This window comes from Eumetopias jubatus, unplaced genomic scaffold (genome assembly GCF_037043125.1).
Source record: "Eumetopias jubatus isolate StellerSeaLion01/CBP00866 unplaced genomic scaffold, mEumJub1_p1.0 scaffold_14, whole genome shotgun sequence".
NCBI classification, from domain to species: Eukaryota; Metazoa; Chordata; class Mammalia; order Carnivora; family Otariidae; genus Eumetopias; species Eumetopias jubatus.
Genome location: NW_028274820.1, coordinates 4461629 through 4477208, shown reverse-complemented (window position 1 = coordinate 4477208; position 15580 = coordinate 4461629). Strand labels below are relative to the sequence as shown.

At 50.5% G+C, this 15580-nt stretch overlaps 1 protein-coding gene and 1 long non-coding RNA gene across 12 annotated transcripts in view; one reads left to right on the top strand and one right to left on the bottom strand.

The window, feature by feature from the left end:
• The window catches only part of IKZF1 (IKAROS family zinc finger 1), a 95366-nt gene that overhangs the window by 61676 nt on the left and 18110 nt on the right, over nucleotides 1-15580 (bottom strand). For all 11 annotated transcript variants that reach the window (XM_028108888.2, XM_088018210.1, XM_028108896.2 and 8 more), the window contains exon 3: nucleotides 10567-10686. In XM_028108888.2, the coding sequence (XP_027964689.1) occupies nucleotides 10567-10686 (120 nt within the window). The remainder of the gene's footprint in view (nucleotides 1-10566; nucleotides 10687-15580) is intronic.
• Nucleotides 6266-7342, top strand: LOC148162487 (uncharacterized). The gene is made up of 3 exons (XR_015766709.1): nucleotides 6266-6500; nucleotides 6722-6850; nucleotides 7092-7342. It is a non-coding gene; the product is annotated as an uncharacterized LOC148162487 (long non-coding RNA).

The window sequence follows — 15580 nt, the reverse complement described above, 5'->3', positions numbered from 1 at the left end:
ACCCTCTGGTTGGACGCACCGCGTTTCCCCGTACGGCCACCCCCCTTCCCTAACCTGCTCTACAAATACCCACTCCCGCTTGCACAGCCACCCACCAAAGTGTCCCCTGCCCCTGTGAACACCGTGAAAATAGTACGGCAGCCCGTGGTGTGCACATATACCAGTTCTAAAAAAAAAAAAAAAAAAAAAAAAAGCTCTAAATTGTAGCATTTGCCAATTTCTGTGGTGTCAATCCTTCCAGCACTGGGGAGCTTCAAGCTCCCATTGGCTGGTCCCGAGCAAGCCTGGAAGCTTCTCTGAGTCTGTACCGGTTGGCATATTCCCGCGGGCTCTAGCAGTGGACGGGAACGTACTTTCTGAGCTCCCTACAGGTTTCTGGCCACCCCCCTGCACCCCTAAATCCCAACAGGCAAAGGGTTTGAGCAGATCTGTGGTAATGTGCGAACTGTAGTTCCTGCTAAGACTTTGAAGAGCGCCCGGCTTATCTGGCGGGTACAGTAGCCCGGCCCCAACCACTGAAGAGCAGCAAGGCGGCTTCCTGGGGCCGCCAGCCCCACTGCGAGAAAGCCTTTTCATCTCATTGAACGGGTCTGTGGAAACTTTGCAGGGCAATGATTTGGGCTCTGCTCTGCGCATAAAGCTTGCTGCTTTTGCATAAAAGGAGGGGAAGCTTGTTTTTTCTTTTTTTTTTTTTTTTTTTTTCTGGGTTATATTTACACTTCCCAAATCAGAAAATGTCCTAACCAGATAGGACAGGTGGCAACTGGCAACCACAACTCAAAACCTTTTTTTTTTTTTCCATTTCTTTTCTGAAACCCCATGTAGAAGGAAAGGAAAGTTAACGAAATGTCAGTTGGCTGTTTTAGACCCAGAGCTAACTATGCTTTCAGCACAGACGGAACAGAGCAGGACATAAAATCGGGACCAACAACCTAGCACAGAAAATGCTGTTGAACTATTTACTCTGGTAGAGAAGAACCCATCTTGATTTCCTTTAGTAAATCGATAGGGTACGATGTGAGCCTGGTATTTAAGTTGTGAGAATAAAATGAATTTAAGTTGTCAGAAAAAATGCAAACACTCACATCTGCTTGTACAAATAAACAACTTTTCAAAGGGAACGTGCAGTTTTGGAGATGTGAACATGGTAGGAAGCGCCAGGATCAGAGTTTGTCAACCTTCTGTGGCCCAGTTTTTTGGCAGGGATTCCTTTTTTTTTTTTTTTTTTTAAGATTTTATTTTCTGACAGAGAGAGAGAGAGAGAGACAGCGAGAGAGGGAACACAAGCAAGGGGAGCGGCAGAGGCAAAGGGAGAAGCAGACTTCCCGCGGAGCAGGGAGCCCGATGCAGGGCTGGATCCCAGGACCCTGGGATCATGACCTGAGCCGAAGGCAGACGCTCAACGACTGAGCCACCCAGGCGCCCCAGGTATTCCTTTTTAAAAAGAAATCCACTATCAGGTTCCAGAACACCACTGACTCTATGAATCAGCCCAAAGCTGACTGTGTGGGGATGAGGTGCTAGGGCTCGATGGCAGGACGTCAATCCAGGGGCTCACCTGGGAAACGTGTGGGGACATTTGGGGTGAGGTGTGACACACATGGCTAATATCCTCCAGTAGGAGGGACGGTGTCAGCCAAGGAAGGCTTCTATGCCCCAAATACCAACTGTGCCCACTGAGAAACAGTGACCTAAAATAATCCACACGATGAACCTTAAATTCAGACCCAGCCGTCGATTCCTTCCCCTTCACTTCCTCTCTCTGGGGTCCTACCTGAGGGAGCAACGGCGCCCCCGTTCTGTGCTCTCATTCGGTACATGCCCTGCACTCCTACTCAGTGCACAGAAGGCCCAGGCGCTGGGGCTGCAGACTGAGCAAATCCCAGAGGAGTGCTTTCCCCCTGCATGGTGGCAGACCCTGCAGTGAACAACAGCAGGGTAAGGACCGGCGATGCCATTGCGGATGGGCTCAAGGGTGGCCCCCTGAGGGCAGTGAGGGAGAAGGCCGTGAGGACGTCTGGGGGATATGCTGCAGGCCTGCACATGGCCGAGGAGGAGCCCAAGCCCAGCTCCCAGATGGCCTTGTCTGCCTCCCCTGGGCCTTCACTCAGGCAGCTATCACATAATCCATGCTCTTCACCTGCTCCTTCCTGTTGGCCTTCAAACACACTTTCATATTCTCCTCTCACAAGTCAACCCGTAGGCGGGGCTGCCTTCCTACCTTCCGCCCACTCCCTGGTGCTCCCTGACATTTTCACGTGGGCCTCCACCCCTGCTGAGCTGCTTCTGGGGACCCACCACTGATCTCCCAAAGGGCCCCTTCTCCAGCACTCCTCACCCTTCTCACCCTCATTGTCATTGCTCCTCATGGTGGCCCCTCCGCCATATTTCTTTCTAGAATTTTTGTCCGAGTCAAACAGCTTATTCTCTGCCTCCTTCCTTGCCTTCTCTCCTAGACAACTATACACGTTTATTTCCCAAGGCCCTTGGTGCTCCGCCGTCCCTCCCGCAGACCCCAGAGCCAGAACTAGCCCCCTCCCGCAGACCCCAGAGCCAGAACTAGCCCCCTCCCGCAGACCCCAGAGCCAGAACTAGCCCCCTCCCGCAGACCCCAGAGCCAGAACTAGCCCCCTCCCGCAGACCCCAGAGCCAGAACTAGCCCCCTCCCGCAGACCCCAGAGCCAGAACTAGCCCCCTCCCGCAGACCCCAGAGCCAGAACTAGCCCCCTCCCGCAGACCCCAGAGCCAGAACTAGCCCCCTCCCGCAGACCCTAGAGCCAGAACTAGCCCCCTCCCGCAGACCGTAGAAATAGAACTAGCTCTTTCTCCACCTCTCACCCAACCTGCCTTCCGGAAGGCTCCTCGGCTACCGATTGCCAGCAGATGTCAAGTCAACCCCAACTCCCACCGTGTTCCCATTCTGTTCAGGAGAATCACTGCCATCACCAAGGTGGAGGCTGAGCCACCTCACACATGTTCCCACATTGAGTAAGTAGACAAATATGGTGGCCACGGAGGAGAGACATCCCCAGCGCCCTGGCTCTTCCCGCCACAGCCCCCGAGCTCAGGCACAAGTCACGCCACCCTGAGGACTGTCACCAGTGATCTTCCCAGCACACAGGTTGGGCAGGGTCATTCCCCACGGGCCCACCAAGAGGGCTCCCATTTGAGTACCACACCTCATGCCCCAGAGCAGGTCGCTTTGTACCTCTCCTTGTGCACCCTCCTCCCTTCACCCAGCCGCCACCGTTCCTAAAGTCCAACCTGGCTCCCCTTGGCCACCTGCTCAAACGTCAACCCTGGGAGTCCTCCCCAGCTCTCCTCTCCCCTCTGCCCGGCCCAGTGAGGAGCACCTCTTCCTTTGCTACACCCCTGTCCGTGAGCTCTGCTAAGCATGACTGCAGGGCGTCGGGTCACCACTCCCGGTGCATTTGGCACTAAAGCCTCAGCCTGGCACGAAGAAGGGCTCTATCCGTATGAATGGGCTCGAATGGACTTTCCTAAGAGTTGGAGAAGCTGAGGTTGGAGCAAACACTAAGCCAACAGAAACGGTATCTGCACAAATCCCCAAGTAAGCTCAGCAGGGGAAGCCTTCCGTGGTGGCCCTGCTCTGGGTCTGACCTCGAGAACTTCCAGGGCGTCGTGGTCATTAACATCCAGGCACAAGCAGGCAAGGATACGCTGGCCCTCGTGGGACAGAATGGAACAGAGCCGTGCACCAGTCCCTCCAGATGGGTGTGCCTTCATGGGGTGTGGGGGGCATAATGACATCGTCCAGTCCGGCTGGCCTTTTCCTCATCCCCTGCTCTCTCCTGAGACTCGGAGGGTCTGGCTACACTGACCGTGTCCTGCTCTCTCTGTATGCTCCCTCATTTCTGAGGGATGCTGGCTTTTCATGCAGTCACCATATCAGAGCTTGTCCCTGAAGTCACCTGCCAGCACGTGTCACAGGCACACGTCCGCCCAGGTCCTGCAGAACATCTCACAGCGAGTCCACCGGACAGAGGTACTGATTACACTGCAGCAGCCCCCGTGGAGGACCGTCTCCCACGGGAACCCCTGCCTGGGCTTCCACAGGACAGCAGTGGGCAGTGACCCCCGTCAGCACATGGGGACAGAAATGATGGGAAGCCACCTGCCAGGGCCGCCAGCAAGCTTGAAATGAGCAGAGCCAGGGACAGAATCCCAGGCCCGGAGATGCTCCTCCAGGGAAACGACTGTGAGCTCCTCCGATACCACCCAGAACACACACACACCACACACTGCACGCATGAACACACACCACACAAAGTGCACACATACACACCACAGAGACACACACCGCATGCAAAAACACAAACCACACACAATACACACATACACACCACATGCACACCCACCACACGTCACACCCTCCTACAGACACATACTACAGACAATATACACACAGCACATGCAGAAACACACACCACACACATATGCACGCGTGCACACGCACACACACACAGCGGTTTCCGTTTTCTCCAAGGAATGTTCTGAATGCTGTGCTGTTGGGTCCCACCCATCTACACCAAAACCTGGGACAAGATGGTACTGGTGCAGCGCCTGGTCGCTTGCTTTTCCCTCAGGGACCCCACACGCCACGCTGCTCTGCAGGGCCCAGACTCCCACATGCTCTGGTTGGCCATCAAAAGTGGAGACGATTAAAACAAAACAAAACAAAATTTAATTTTAAATAGGAAGCAACACACGTGCTACCTAACAACCTCTCTTTCCAAAACCTGCCAGTCTCAGGGAAAATCGTTGTTTTAAAGCTATGTCTCATGTTTGGGGAGATGCAGGAAAATGAGAGTCTTTCCAACTGGAATCATCTTGGTTTGCAAATGTCCTGGTGACAACACCTCCCCTCTCCATGAGGCGTTCCAAGATAGGGTGAACCGCAAGATGAGTAATGGAGAATTTTACAAATTTCTCCACTCTTGCACAACACCTCAGCTACGAACAGGAGCAAGGAACTAACACAGCAAGGTGAACAAGGATCCGAGGGATACTTTGCTTTTAGCTGTTCCTCCAAGGAAAACAAAAAAAAAACCCCAAACCCAAGAGAGCCAGCCAGTTGAAGTCTGGCAAACAGTTTTCCCCTTTGCGCCTGCTTTCACAAGGGCACATCCCATCCGAGGGTGCTTGAGCTCGCTGCAGCTAATGCTCAGGAGATGCTGGGAGATAATATTTCTCCCTAGCTACAATGGGGTTTATCGGTTCAGAAGAGATGCATTTCACAGATAAAAACAACTTCCTCTAACTGCTGATTAGATAAGCATGCTTAGCATCCGTCCTCAGTGCCGGCTGCCCAATCTCCAATTAGACCAAAGCTTGCTTTCTCTTTCCATTGGGAAAAACTCTCTGCACCTTACCCGCCTCCCCACCACCACCGCCCAGCAGCCGAGAAACATTTCAGCCACAGGTCTGCCCCCTGCGCCATCTTGGGATTCTGCCTAAACTTGAAAATGAAGGTGAGATTAGGCACCAGAATAACTGATTAACAATACGTTACTCTTCTGACAAATCTGTCCTCGAGCTCACGACGTGGTAAAGGGATTTTTACTTTGGTCGAATAAATTAAAAAAAATTAATGTTTTCATGTACTTAATCATTTTCCTGGATTCCAGGAAAGAAAAAAAAAAAGTAGAAACAAAAATCTAGATTTTTTTTTTCTTTCCATTTCTGCCAGGGTGACTCTAACCCTGGCCAAAAGATTCAAGAGAAAGGCCCCAAAGGCCGTGCCAGTTTAGCTTCAAGAAGGCCACAGAGCTTCGCTCCAAACACCACTCCATGACACGCGACCTCCGAGCGTGAAGTCCTAAAACAAACCACAGACAAAACCGTGGTGATCACCTCCCAGCTCTGGGGGTAGGTCACACGAGTGAACAGAGGCAAGCAGGGCCTGTAGATGTGCATGCTGCCATCCCACGCCCAAGCCCTGGGTAACTGAAGAGTAACCAGGGACAACCCAGTGACAAGTAAGTCTGTAGTAAAAGCTGTGCAAGCTCATCCTGAGTATCTGCTCCGGCACACCCTGGTCAGCCCCGGGGCAGCCTCCAGTCTTTGGCCTGCTGGTCAACTGGGCTGTGCTTGGGGGACTGTGCTTGGGGGAGCCATGTGCCCATCAGTCCCACAGCACTGCTGCGCCTCTGCTCAAGGTCAGGACATGGAGACCTACACTCACAGGGAGCTCAGAAGGAAGACGGCGGGGGCGGGGGGGCACTGAATAAAGGAAGGAAATAACAAAGCTTTTAGTTTCTTTACATGCAATGCTCATCTGCTCCCCTGGATGCCAAGCCTGCCGTCATTCCTGCAGGAGACCCCTTCCAAAGCCGCCGGCCAAGGGAAGAAAGCCCAAGCCACTCTCCACTTCCCCAGCCCGGCTGCCGTGGTGGGGCGCCTCAGTGCGGGGTTGCCTGAAGAGGTCACTGAGTACACGGTCTGCGTTCAGCAGTTTCATACACAACCACTTCAGAGAGGTGAGATTTCTCTCATTTTTAAAGCGACCACTTCAGAAGCACGAGCTCCCATCCCATTAAGTAGACTGAATCCCTCCCCGCCCGGAAGTTCTCTGATTCCTCTAACTTCAGGGCTTCAAGCTGTACTTCCAATCTGTTTCCTCTTACTCAGGCGCGGAATCAAATGGAGGCCACCCAAGGTTGCTCTGACATCTGTTCCCCATCTCTCTCTCTTAATCCAGGAGACCATATTTCCACACGGTCCTCCAGCATCCCCCCAACACGGGGTGAAGGCCACCCTGGGAAGAGCTCACTGTCCGTATGAACACAACCACGCATCACAGGGGGCTCATTTCTACCACTCCCCACCGGTGTGTTGGGTAGTAAGGTTGAGATTTGATGTGTCTACACCTGGTCGTAAGGATTCATGGCTTTTCCAAAGCATCCCCTGTCTCCTTCTAAAGCGGACACCCTAGGGGTCTGTTATTGCTGAAGACTTCCCACTGTCTGGCGTCTGGCCATTTGTCCTTCCTCTTGGGTCTGGCAATGGCCAGCACCCCTGAGCTCTCTATTCTGTTTTCTTTTTAAAGATTTTATTTATTTATTTGACAGAGAAAGAGCACAAGCAGGGGAAACAGCAGAGGGAGAAGGAGACTCCCGCTGAGCGAGGAGCCCAATGGAGGGCTCGATCCCAGGACCCTGGGATCATGACCTGAGCCGAAGGCAGATGCTTAACCGACTGAGCCACCCAGGCGCCCCCCGAGCTCTCTATTCTAACCCCTCTCTTGTGGTTTGCCCATCCCTGGGATCAATTTCTTTATTATTGTTATTATTATTAATAAACTGCTCTTCCACATTAATAAATGTGCTCCAAACATTACCTGTTTCCTCTCTCCCTTCCCTCCAGCGAAGCCCCAACAGGTGTCCTCACCCCTTATCTCCTGTATCTCTAAAAGACCTGCTGTGCACAAATTGCTTCCTTTTTCTGCCCTTTACTGTCCTTTTCACTGCAAGTCTTTGCTGCTTTGTCTTCAGCAAAGTGTGTTTGTCTGTTTTCACGTGACCCCGGAAGCCCTTCCGTGAGAGGAGTTTCACTGCTGTTGTGAAAATGAGGAAACGGGCTCCGCGGTAAAAGTCTGGCCAGAGGCGCCCGGCTGGGAGCGGGGCTCGGATGGACGTGGCCCTCCGGAGTCTGAGATGCGTCTTTTCTGCGCCGCCACCTCCCCCTGCGCCACCCACCCTCTCCACCCCTTGACTACTTCAGTGCAGGGAGGGGCTGCTTATGGTTTCCTGTTGTCTGTCCTCCGAAGCAGCTCCCCTGCTCTTCTGGCTCCTTCCCGCTGAGCTGAGGACATGTAGCTTCAAACGTACCTCCCTGTCCTCCCCTGGGAGGACTCCCCTGCCTTTGCCCACTGTCTCCCATTGCTGTGTGTGTACCTAACTGGTTTAACGCTCACTTCAGTCAACCAGCGACCACTGCACACTAATGGTAGCTGGTTGCCTTCGAAAATCCCAAAGGATGGTTTCTAAAACTTTGTCCCCGGGAAGCACAAGTAAGGTCCTTGATGGCTCTTTGGACGTGGTCTTTCGGGATTCTCTGTCTCACTACCCGCTCCTCAAACCCCTCCCCTCTAGCGTGCGTGACTGTCCTAGGTGCTTTTGCATTTCTGGGCCTCCTGGCAGAGATCCATCGCCCCTTTGGTCCCCGGCCCCTCCTAAGGCGTGCTGGCTCCCTGAAACCGTGTCTCGCCACCCACTTCAAAGGGCTTTCGCCATGTGGCCCTACGGCCGCGGCAGCGGCTCTTTACAAACCCAGCAAAGAGGTTTTTCGGGTGCTTTAAATTTTACAATTCTGGAATTCATTTGGCACAAACTCCATCCTACAAGGAGAAGTGGCATGCAAATCCTGTCACATGCAGCCGTGAGGGAGCACCGGCGGGGGGCTGCAGGGAGTCATGGGCCAGCCCCCGGCTTCACGCCCACCTGCCCTGGCCGCGCTGGCACCTGCAGCTCAAGCCTCAGCCAAGAGACTCAGCCTGGGAAGCAGGCAGGAGCACCCACCAGGAGCCTGGCGACCTTGTCCCAGTAGGAACTTCCAGTCCCTGGCAGCTGACCGGGGGCCGTGTATCGAGAACACTGTGAAGGCATCTGTAGGGAGCGTGTATTGACCTCTACCAAGTGCACTGAGTGCTGTCCTCTGCTCTCCAGGAATCAGTTCTCTTCTTTAGAGAACTTTCAGTTCTCTAAAGGACACCCATCACAACCAGGGCTCACGGGCTGCAGGGCCACTCTGGGGATTTTGGGGAGCGCTCCCTGATTTCCCCCGCAATGACCCCAGAGTCCTAACGCTGATGTCTGGGCTCTCGGGTCACTCGAATGCTTAGTGGCTACATATCCACGTAATTTCTTCTGAGCCCCTCCCCGCCCCGGGTCCCAGGTGGGTCATGAGCCCATGCTTGCTGCAACCCGAAGTGCAGAGGACAGTACCCGCCTCACTGGTTGCTTCAAGGACAGACAAAGGAGACAAAGCAAGGTCGCCCTGACATTAGCCATCCATGTGCCACCTTTGCAAACCTTTACCATATACGTGCACCCTCACTGGCTTAAGAGTTTTACTGAAATTTGACTTTCTACTTCACGTAAACGTGTCTTGAATGGAAGTGTTGTAGTAGCATGGTATATGATATACCAGTACCACTCGCAACAAATGCAAGGCAATCTTAAAAATAAATGCATCGATGACAAAGAAGCATGCTCTCCTGTGTCCCAACTCTGGGAACCCCCGAAATGATGCATATAGAGCGGAGCGGAAAATCCAGAAGTGCTTTGCTTCCCACCCACTCTCCCACATCCAGGAGCTATGCTCTAATAGGGGAAAATAAGTCATAAAGGTACTTGTTTTCTTGGTTCATTTGCATCAAATGGCTTTAACCACTATCCTTGTCTGTTGGTAGAATTCATTGCATAGCTATTTTTTAAAAGAACCCTTATACCCAAAGTCTCATTGGTTTCTAAGACACGTGAAAATACCCAAAGACTCACTGGTTTCTAAGACACATGAAAACACACAAAACACATCTCTTAGTTACTATATCAGGATGTCCTATAGGGAGAGAGCTAGGGTGGTTTTTATAACCCTGAGAACTTTACACACGTTGTCCTCCTTAGCTGTGGAGTTGCCCCACGTGGGATTCAACCCACCTCGTGTGACCGGCTCACCCTTCGTGATATCCTTTTGTGCACACAGGTGAATCTCAATATCACAGTTTTTTTTTTTTTACTTTAAAAAAAAAAAAGAAAGAGAAAATAGGTATTCTAAGGAATTGCTGACTCATTGTCTCATGAGAACAGGGTATAAAGGTGTGAAAACTAGTCTTTAAGTTAGAAATCGAGTCTCACGTTGACTCTGTACGTGACCTCGGTTATTTCGCTGAATTTCTTGGGGCCTCCGTAATAAAGAGGGGAGACCAGGTTTTGCGAACATGACCTGCGCTGTGTATGTTAACAGCAGGGAGAGACTGCAGAAACTTACACACCTACCTCTTTATGGAAAAAGGTGTGCGAGAAACGGCATTTTTGACATTTAACCATTTTTCTCTCTCAAATTTTGTATTTGGAGCTGCATTTGGCATTTGAGAAACACAGCTGAGAGGGACAACATAACATGGACAGATTTGGCTTCTTCTAAAGCAAAGCTCAAACTAACTCGCCCGACTGCCTTAGCACATCAAATGTATAATTTTCACTACCTACCATCCATAAAATCAGATGTTCCCGAAGCACCCAGAGGATAGGAGAACGGGCTAGGGACGTGCCCCCCTGGCGGGAAGCTCTTCCTCTCTGCCCCGTGGTCCCCGTGTGGGGGTGTCACAGCCTCAGTGACTTGTGTGTATCCTCCTGCACACACCAGGGCCCCTCCCGCTGATCTTTCTCCCACATCTTCTTAACACGGCCGTTGAAGGGAAACAGCAGGTACAATGATCCCACCACCCAACCACTGACTTTGGAAGAATATGGAGGAACCGAGGTGTTATGGGAACAGAGCGTGCGAAAGCCCACCAACCGGACACACGGACGGTCGACTCACCCACTCCTCTGTCACTCTTGGAGCTCTGCTGTCCCCCAGACGTGGTGGAAAGGTCTTCGGGGACCGGCATGGGCTCATCCCCATCATCTGGAGTGTCGCTCACTGGAGGGCTTTCCTTCCCTGAGGAGACAAATAGCAGCTTGAGTTACTGGGGCTGTGGTCGCCACCGAGGGTGGAGGTCACTGCAGTGCGGCCAGCAAGGATGCTGCACACGTACGTATGTATTTATATGTTAAGGGTAATAGTCGGGGATCTATTTTATCAAAAGGAACGGTGGTCGTCAGACATTCCCATGGTCACTTTTCCACGCCAGTGGCCAAACTCCCACAACTTTGTTTATGACGTCTGTGTGATGCCCCATTGCACGGCTACACCAGGATTTATTTAAATCCTTCTTCTATTTTCGAATTTATATTGTTTCCAATCTCTTTCCCTATTAAGCAACACCATGGCGAACGGCCTAGTAGTGAGCCTTTGCATGTGTTCTTGGTAAGTGTTCCAGAAGTTTCATGAGTGGGTCAAAAGGCATCTACATTTTTTAAAAAGATTTTATTTATTTATTTGTCAGAGAGAGAGAGGGAGAGCACACAAGCAGGGGGAGAAGCAGAATCCCCGCTAAGCAGGGAGCCCGATGCAGAACTTGATCCCAGGACCCCGGGATCATGACCTAAGCGAAGGCAGACGCTTAACCGACTGAGCCACCCAGGCGTCCCAGGCATCTTGCGTTTGTAAGGCTTGCCACACATTATGCCATAATTTTTCCTGCAAGGTAGCTCCAGTACACCCTCCTGGATGTGGGCTTCATTCCACCTTCAGATTAATTTGTTTTTAAGGTCACCTGACTGGTTATCTTGGTCAGACCTATACATTCTGGGTCTGCTCACTGGCTTTTAAAGAGTCAGGGAATATTCTCCCAGCAGCCTAGTTTGATCCAGCTGGGCGGGGTGGCGGGGCAGGGAAGCAAGCTTGCAAAAGGCAGGAAGAGGGACTCTGAGGCCTCCTGGGGCCAGGATTCCTTCTGTGGAATTCTTATCTTTGAAACACAAAAATAGAATCCACACAACTCAGAAGTGGCTTATCCTTCACAAAGTGATATTTACCAAATGAAACAGGGTTTTCCAGGATGGCTGTATCTATTGTGACCGCATCAGAATTCCGTGCAACCACAGGCTCCAGCAATGGGGAACCCACCCCTCCCCACCCCCACCCCACTCCCAGAAATCCAGCACTGGAAAGCCAGGACTGGCGGAAAATGTGTGTGTGTGTGTGTTTTTTTTTTTTCCTTTGAAACTGAAACACCTGTATCTCCCAACCTAGACATCGCTTAAAATTAGGTTAGGAGACACAAACCACATGCAAGGAACAGATGGTAAGGCCTGAAGCTGATGCAAAATAACCTATCAGAGCTGCTCTAGAAGATGGGCGGAGATGCTGGTCCTAAAGGAGGTTAACAGAGAAGTGGAAGGCGGGGGTCACACGCTTGCTGGCTGGGCTGGCAACTTGGCTTCCCAGGCGGAGGACATCCCCGCACAGACGAGCCCAGACTTTTTGCAAGGACGGTGTTGAAGGACCTAGAAAACACGGCCAGGAAGACAGGAGTGTGCCTGCCTATTTGAATAACCATCTGGACGAGCAATACCAACACTTCAGGGGATGGGCAAGACGAATGCAAGCGTCCCTGGCAGAGGACGAGACCTCGCGGGCGTAGGTAGCTGAACGGGCATTGCGCAGGCAGGCACCAAGACGATGCTCTGGGGGACAGCGGTGCATTCTCCAGGAAGGAGACTTCACAGTGGAGTATTCGCAGCTTAGCTGCAATCACCACAGCCAGTAGGTTTTCAGAAAGAGCATTAATGGGTATATTTGGACAGCCAGTGCAAGACACATCGTTAAAGGAGGGGCGGGATTGTAAGAATTTCCCAAGAAAAAACAAAAAGCCAGAGAGGAATTGAGCGAAAGGGCTCGTGTGATGGGAAAGCCTCGTCGATGTGTGTTAGGTCAGTGATACTTCCAGGGCTCTAACTCATGAGGAGTAATAGTGGCTAAAAGTCTCGGTGTTCTCGTATACCGATTCCACAGATGTGGAAAAGCTGAACGGGAGAATGCAGGAGGTATATGGACCATCTGATAACTGGGTTTTCCTTACCATTGCCTAGAGCAACGGTTCTCAAACTTAGAGAACTTCAGGGAGGTGGTCAGAGGAATCTTCATTTTTTTGTTTGAAGACTAACCTTACACAGAACTTCAATACATAAAACCAGACTTCTGTGTCAAGTGGGGATATTACAGGGGGGGGGGGCGGGGAGGAGGGGAGACTGGGAGACCCAGGCCACCGGCCTTCTCAAAGACCTCCTGAGGACCCCCCTCCTCCAGAAGAGACAGTGGAGACCCCTGGATGAGCCAACGGACCCCAAGATTAGAGGAATATAGAGCAAGGTGGCGTGCACATGTGTCTTTGTAATCAACCAGGTGCCGTTATTATGGGTGGGCGTGGGAGGCTGAGCAACTAAGCTTTATGAGCATATTTTACCTTCCCGGTGACACTTCCCTTCGGAGTACTCCATGGTCATCCTGGGTAAAGAATCAGGACTTATCCGGTGAAGGGACGTTGTCTCTGCTCCACTGAGCTAAAGCGTGTCCAAGTAACTCTTGATTGCTCTTTTGGTAATTTAACTGCTCTGTGTGTTAGAGAATAAGGCCAACTACACATTGTTGAGGATGCTTACATGACAGATCTGCCCGCTAAGGGTTCTGTGGGTCCGGCCGGGCTCCCGCACTGAGTGCAGTGCCAGGTCTCCAGCACCCATCAGCCTGTGCCTCAGGTCTCCCACTGCTTCCTGCATGGGGGGAAAAAAGAGGAACGAAGGAAGCAGGAAGGATGATGATTCCAAGATGCATGGGTCAGACTGATCAACAGGAGCTCCCTACATGGGAGAAGCACAGAGGGAGAAGGGAGAGCAAACAGTCGTCCCTGGTGTATACAGTGGTGTCCAGGAAAATGTCAGACCTGGAGGAGAGCAGAAGGAGATATAGGGCACAGCCTTGGCTCACCTTCACTCGGTGAGAGATTTTAAGAGGTGGCCTGATTTGCCTAAAAGCCCCCAAAGTCTGGGTGGTGCCGAGACATGACTCACTCCCATGAGCCCGTGTGCCCCGTGGCCCCCAGATTCTCTCACTGTTGGGAGATTTCTACGGTGAATATGTACCACTTTGTGAAAACATTGTCAAGTGAAGATTATTTGCGTGTTGATTTTAAAAAAAATATGCCCCGTGAACCACTGAAAATGCAAAATCTTGGAAAGATCATAAAAGATACAAAAGTAAGGTTATTAAGTCAACACATCCCAAACATTAACACATGGTTGACCTGGGATATGGTTCGGACAGAAACATGGAGGAAGTCACCCCTTGAAGATGGTTTCCTCAACAGACAAATGAGGCTAAAAACCGTGATTTTGGTCTAACTCACAGGGCTTCTGTGAAGATAAAATAATAACATGTGTGAATGCTTATATGCTGAAGAAGCCTATAGGGTTGTTTCTAAATGGCAGCAAACCACAAAAGCATGAGGTCTGCGTAGCATCAAGTGCCCGCATTTCCCCCAAGTTCATGTACAAAGACAGACGACATGTGGAGCTGAAGACAGCAAGAGATCAAGTACTTCTCATGGAATAATTCAGGAAGTGCAATGTAATTTCCCTTATTTAGAAAAATGAAAGAAACTTCTTAGCAACTTATATTTAATCTTACTACTTGCCTTTGCTTCAAATAAAGCATTACCTATGAGGAGTGTTTGGGGCAAATTAGATGAGAAAACTATATAATGAGCTTATCAAAAGCAAGCAAGTTAATTTCTCAAGTAGATTATAATTCATCCAACAAAGTTCTATGATTCCCCATCTCCCAAGTGCATGAGTGTTTTTGTATGCAATTACCCAGGGGAACATAATTCCTGGGGGTAAAGAAAAAGTCAGAGTACAGACTCCCCACTCTAGAAGAGTGGGAAAACTTGCACTCCAGTGCCATGTCTGGCTCCCTGTGGGGCTTCTGGCCCATTCCTGAAGTTTCCCAAATCTCAGCTCCACGCAAACTGAAAATGGTAACTGTATCTTCTTCACTGGGTGCTTGTAAAGTTGAAAAGAGACAACACTCAGGGCAGTGTTTGGTAAATGTAAGCTTTCAATCAGTGTGATTTCCTAGGATGAACATTTCCACTCCTATTTCAGTAGAGATGAGCTTCATTTCCCTAAGCAGACTATGTCTGTCTACAGAGCATACTTCTCGTTTCTATGTCCTAACAAACATCACAAATACCGTTGAGAACACATCCAGTACACCTTTAGGATCACAGGAACCAAATGATCCTTAAATATCAACTGGCTCACATCCCTCTTCTTGCAGATGACACTACAGTGGTCCTTCCAGGAGGCGAGAAACCTGTCTCAGGGCCCATAGTTGGGGACAAAGATGGGAGACGGATACTGGCCTCACAATCCCCCATGAGCTGTCTCTTCCCTTAAAAACCAAAACAAAAAATAATGCACAGGAATAAAAATATTTTGGAAAGGCTGACAAAGAAGAAAGAGACAAACACACACACACACACACACACACACACACAACTTTACCCAAAGAATGAATGAGATATGCCCTATAGGAAAAACCCTCAGAAAGAAAGAATCAGGTGATTTGAAAAAAAAAAAAAGTCAGATATTATTTCTTTTTCAAGTGAATATTTCACAGATACTGATGGAACTGTTCATGCTGGGGCATTTTTGAACCCAGGAAAGTGGCAACTTCCTGGTTCAACTTAGAAAGTTTATTGTTTTCTTTCCTGTGGGTAGAACATGACAGTGAAGAATTTTCTGGGGACAGAGGGGGATTGAGTAATATATTCCTCCACAGATCAAGAATGCCAACTTCTGTTTGACTAAATGTATGTCCTTATTCTTTTTTTTTAAGATTTTATTTATTTATTTGAGAGAGAGAGAGAGCGCATGAGCAGGGGTGGGCA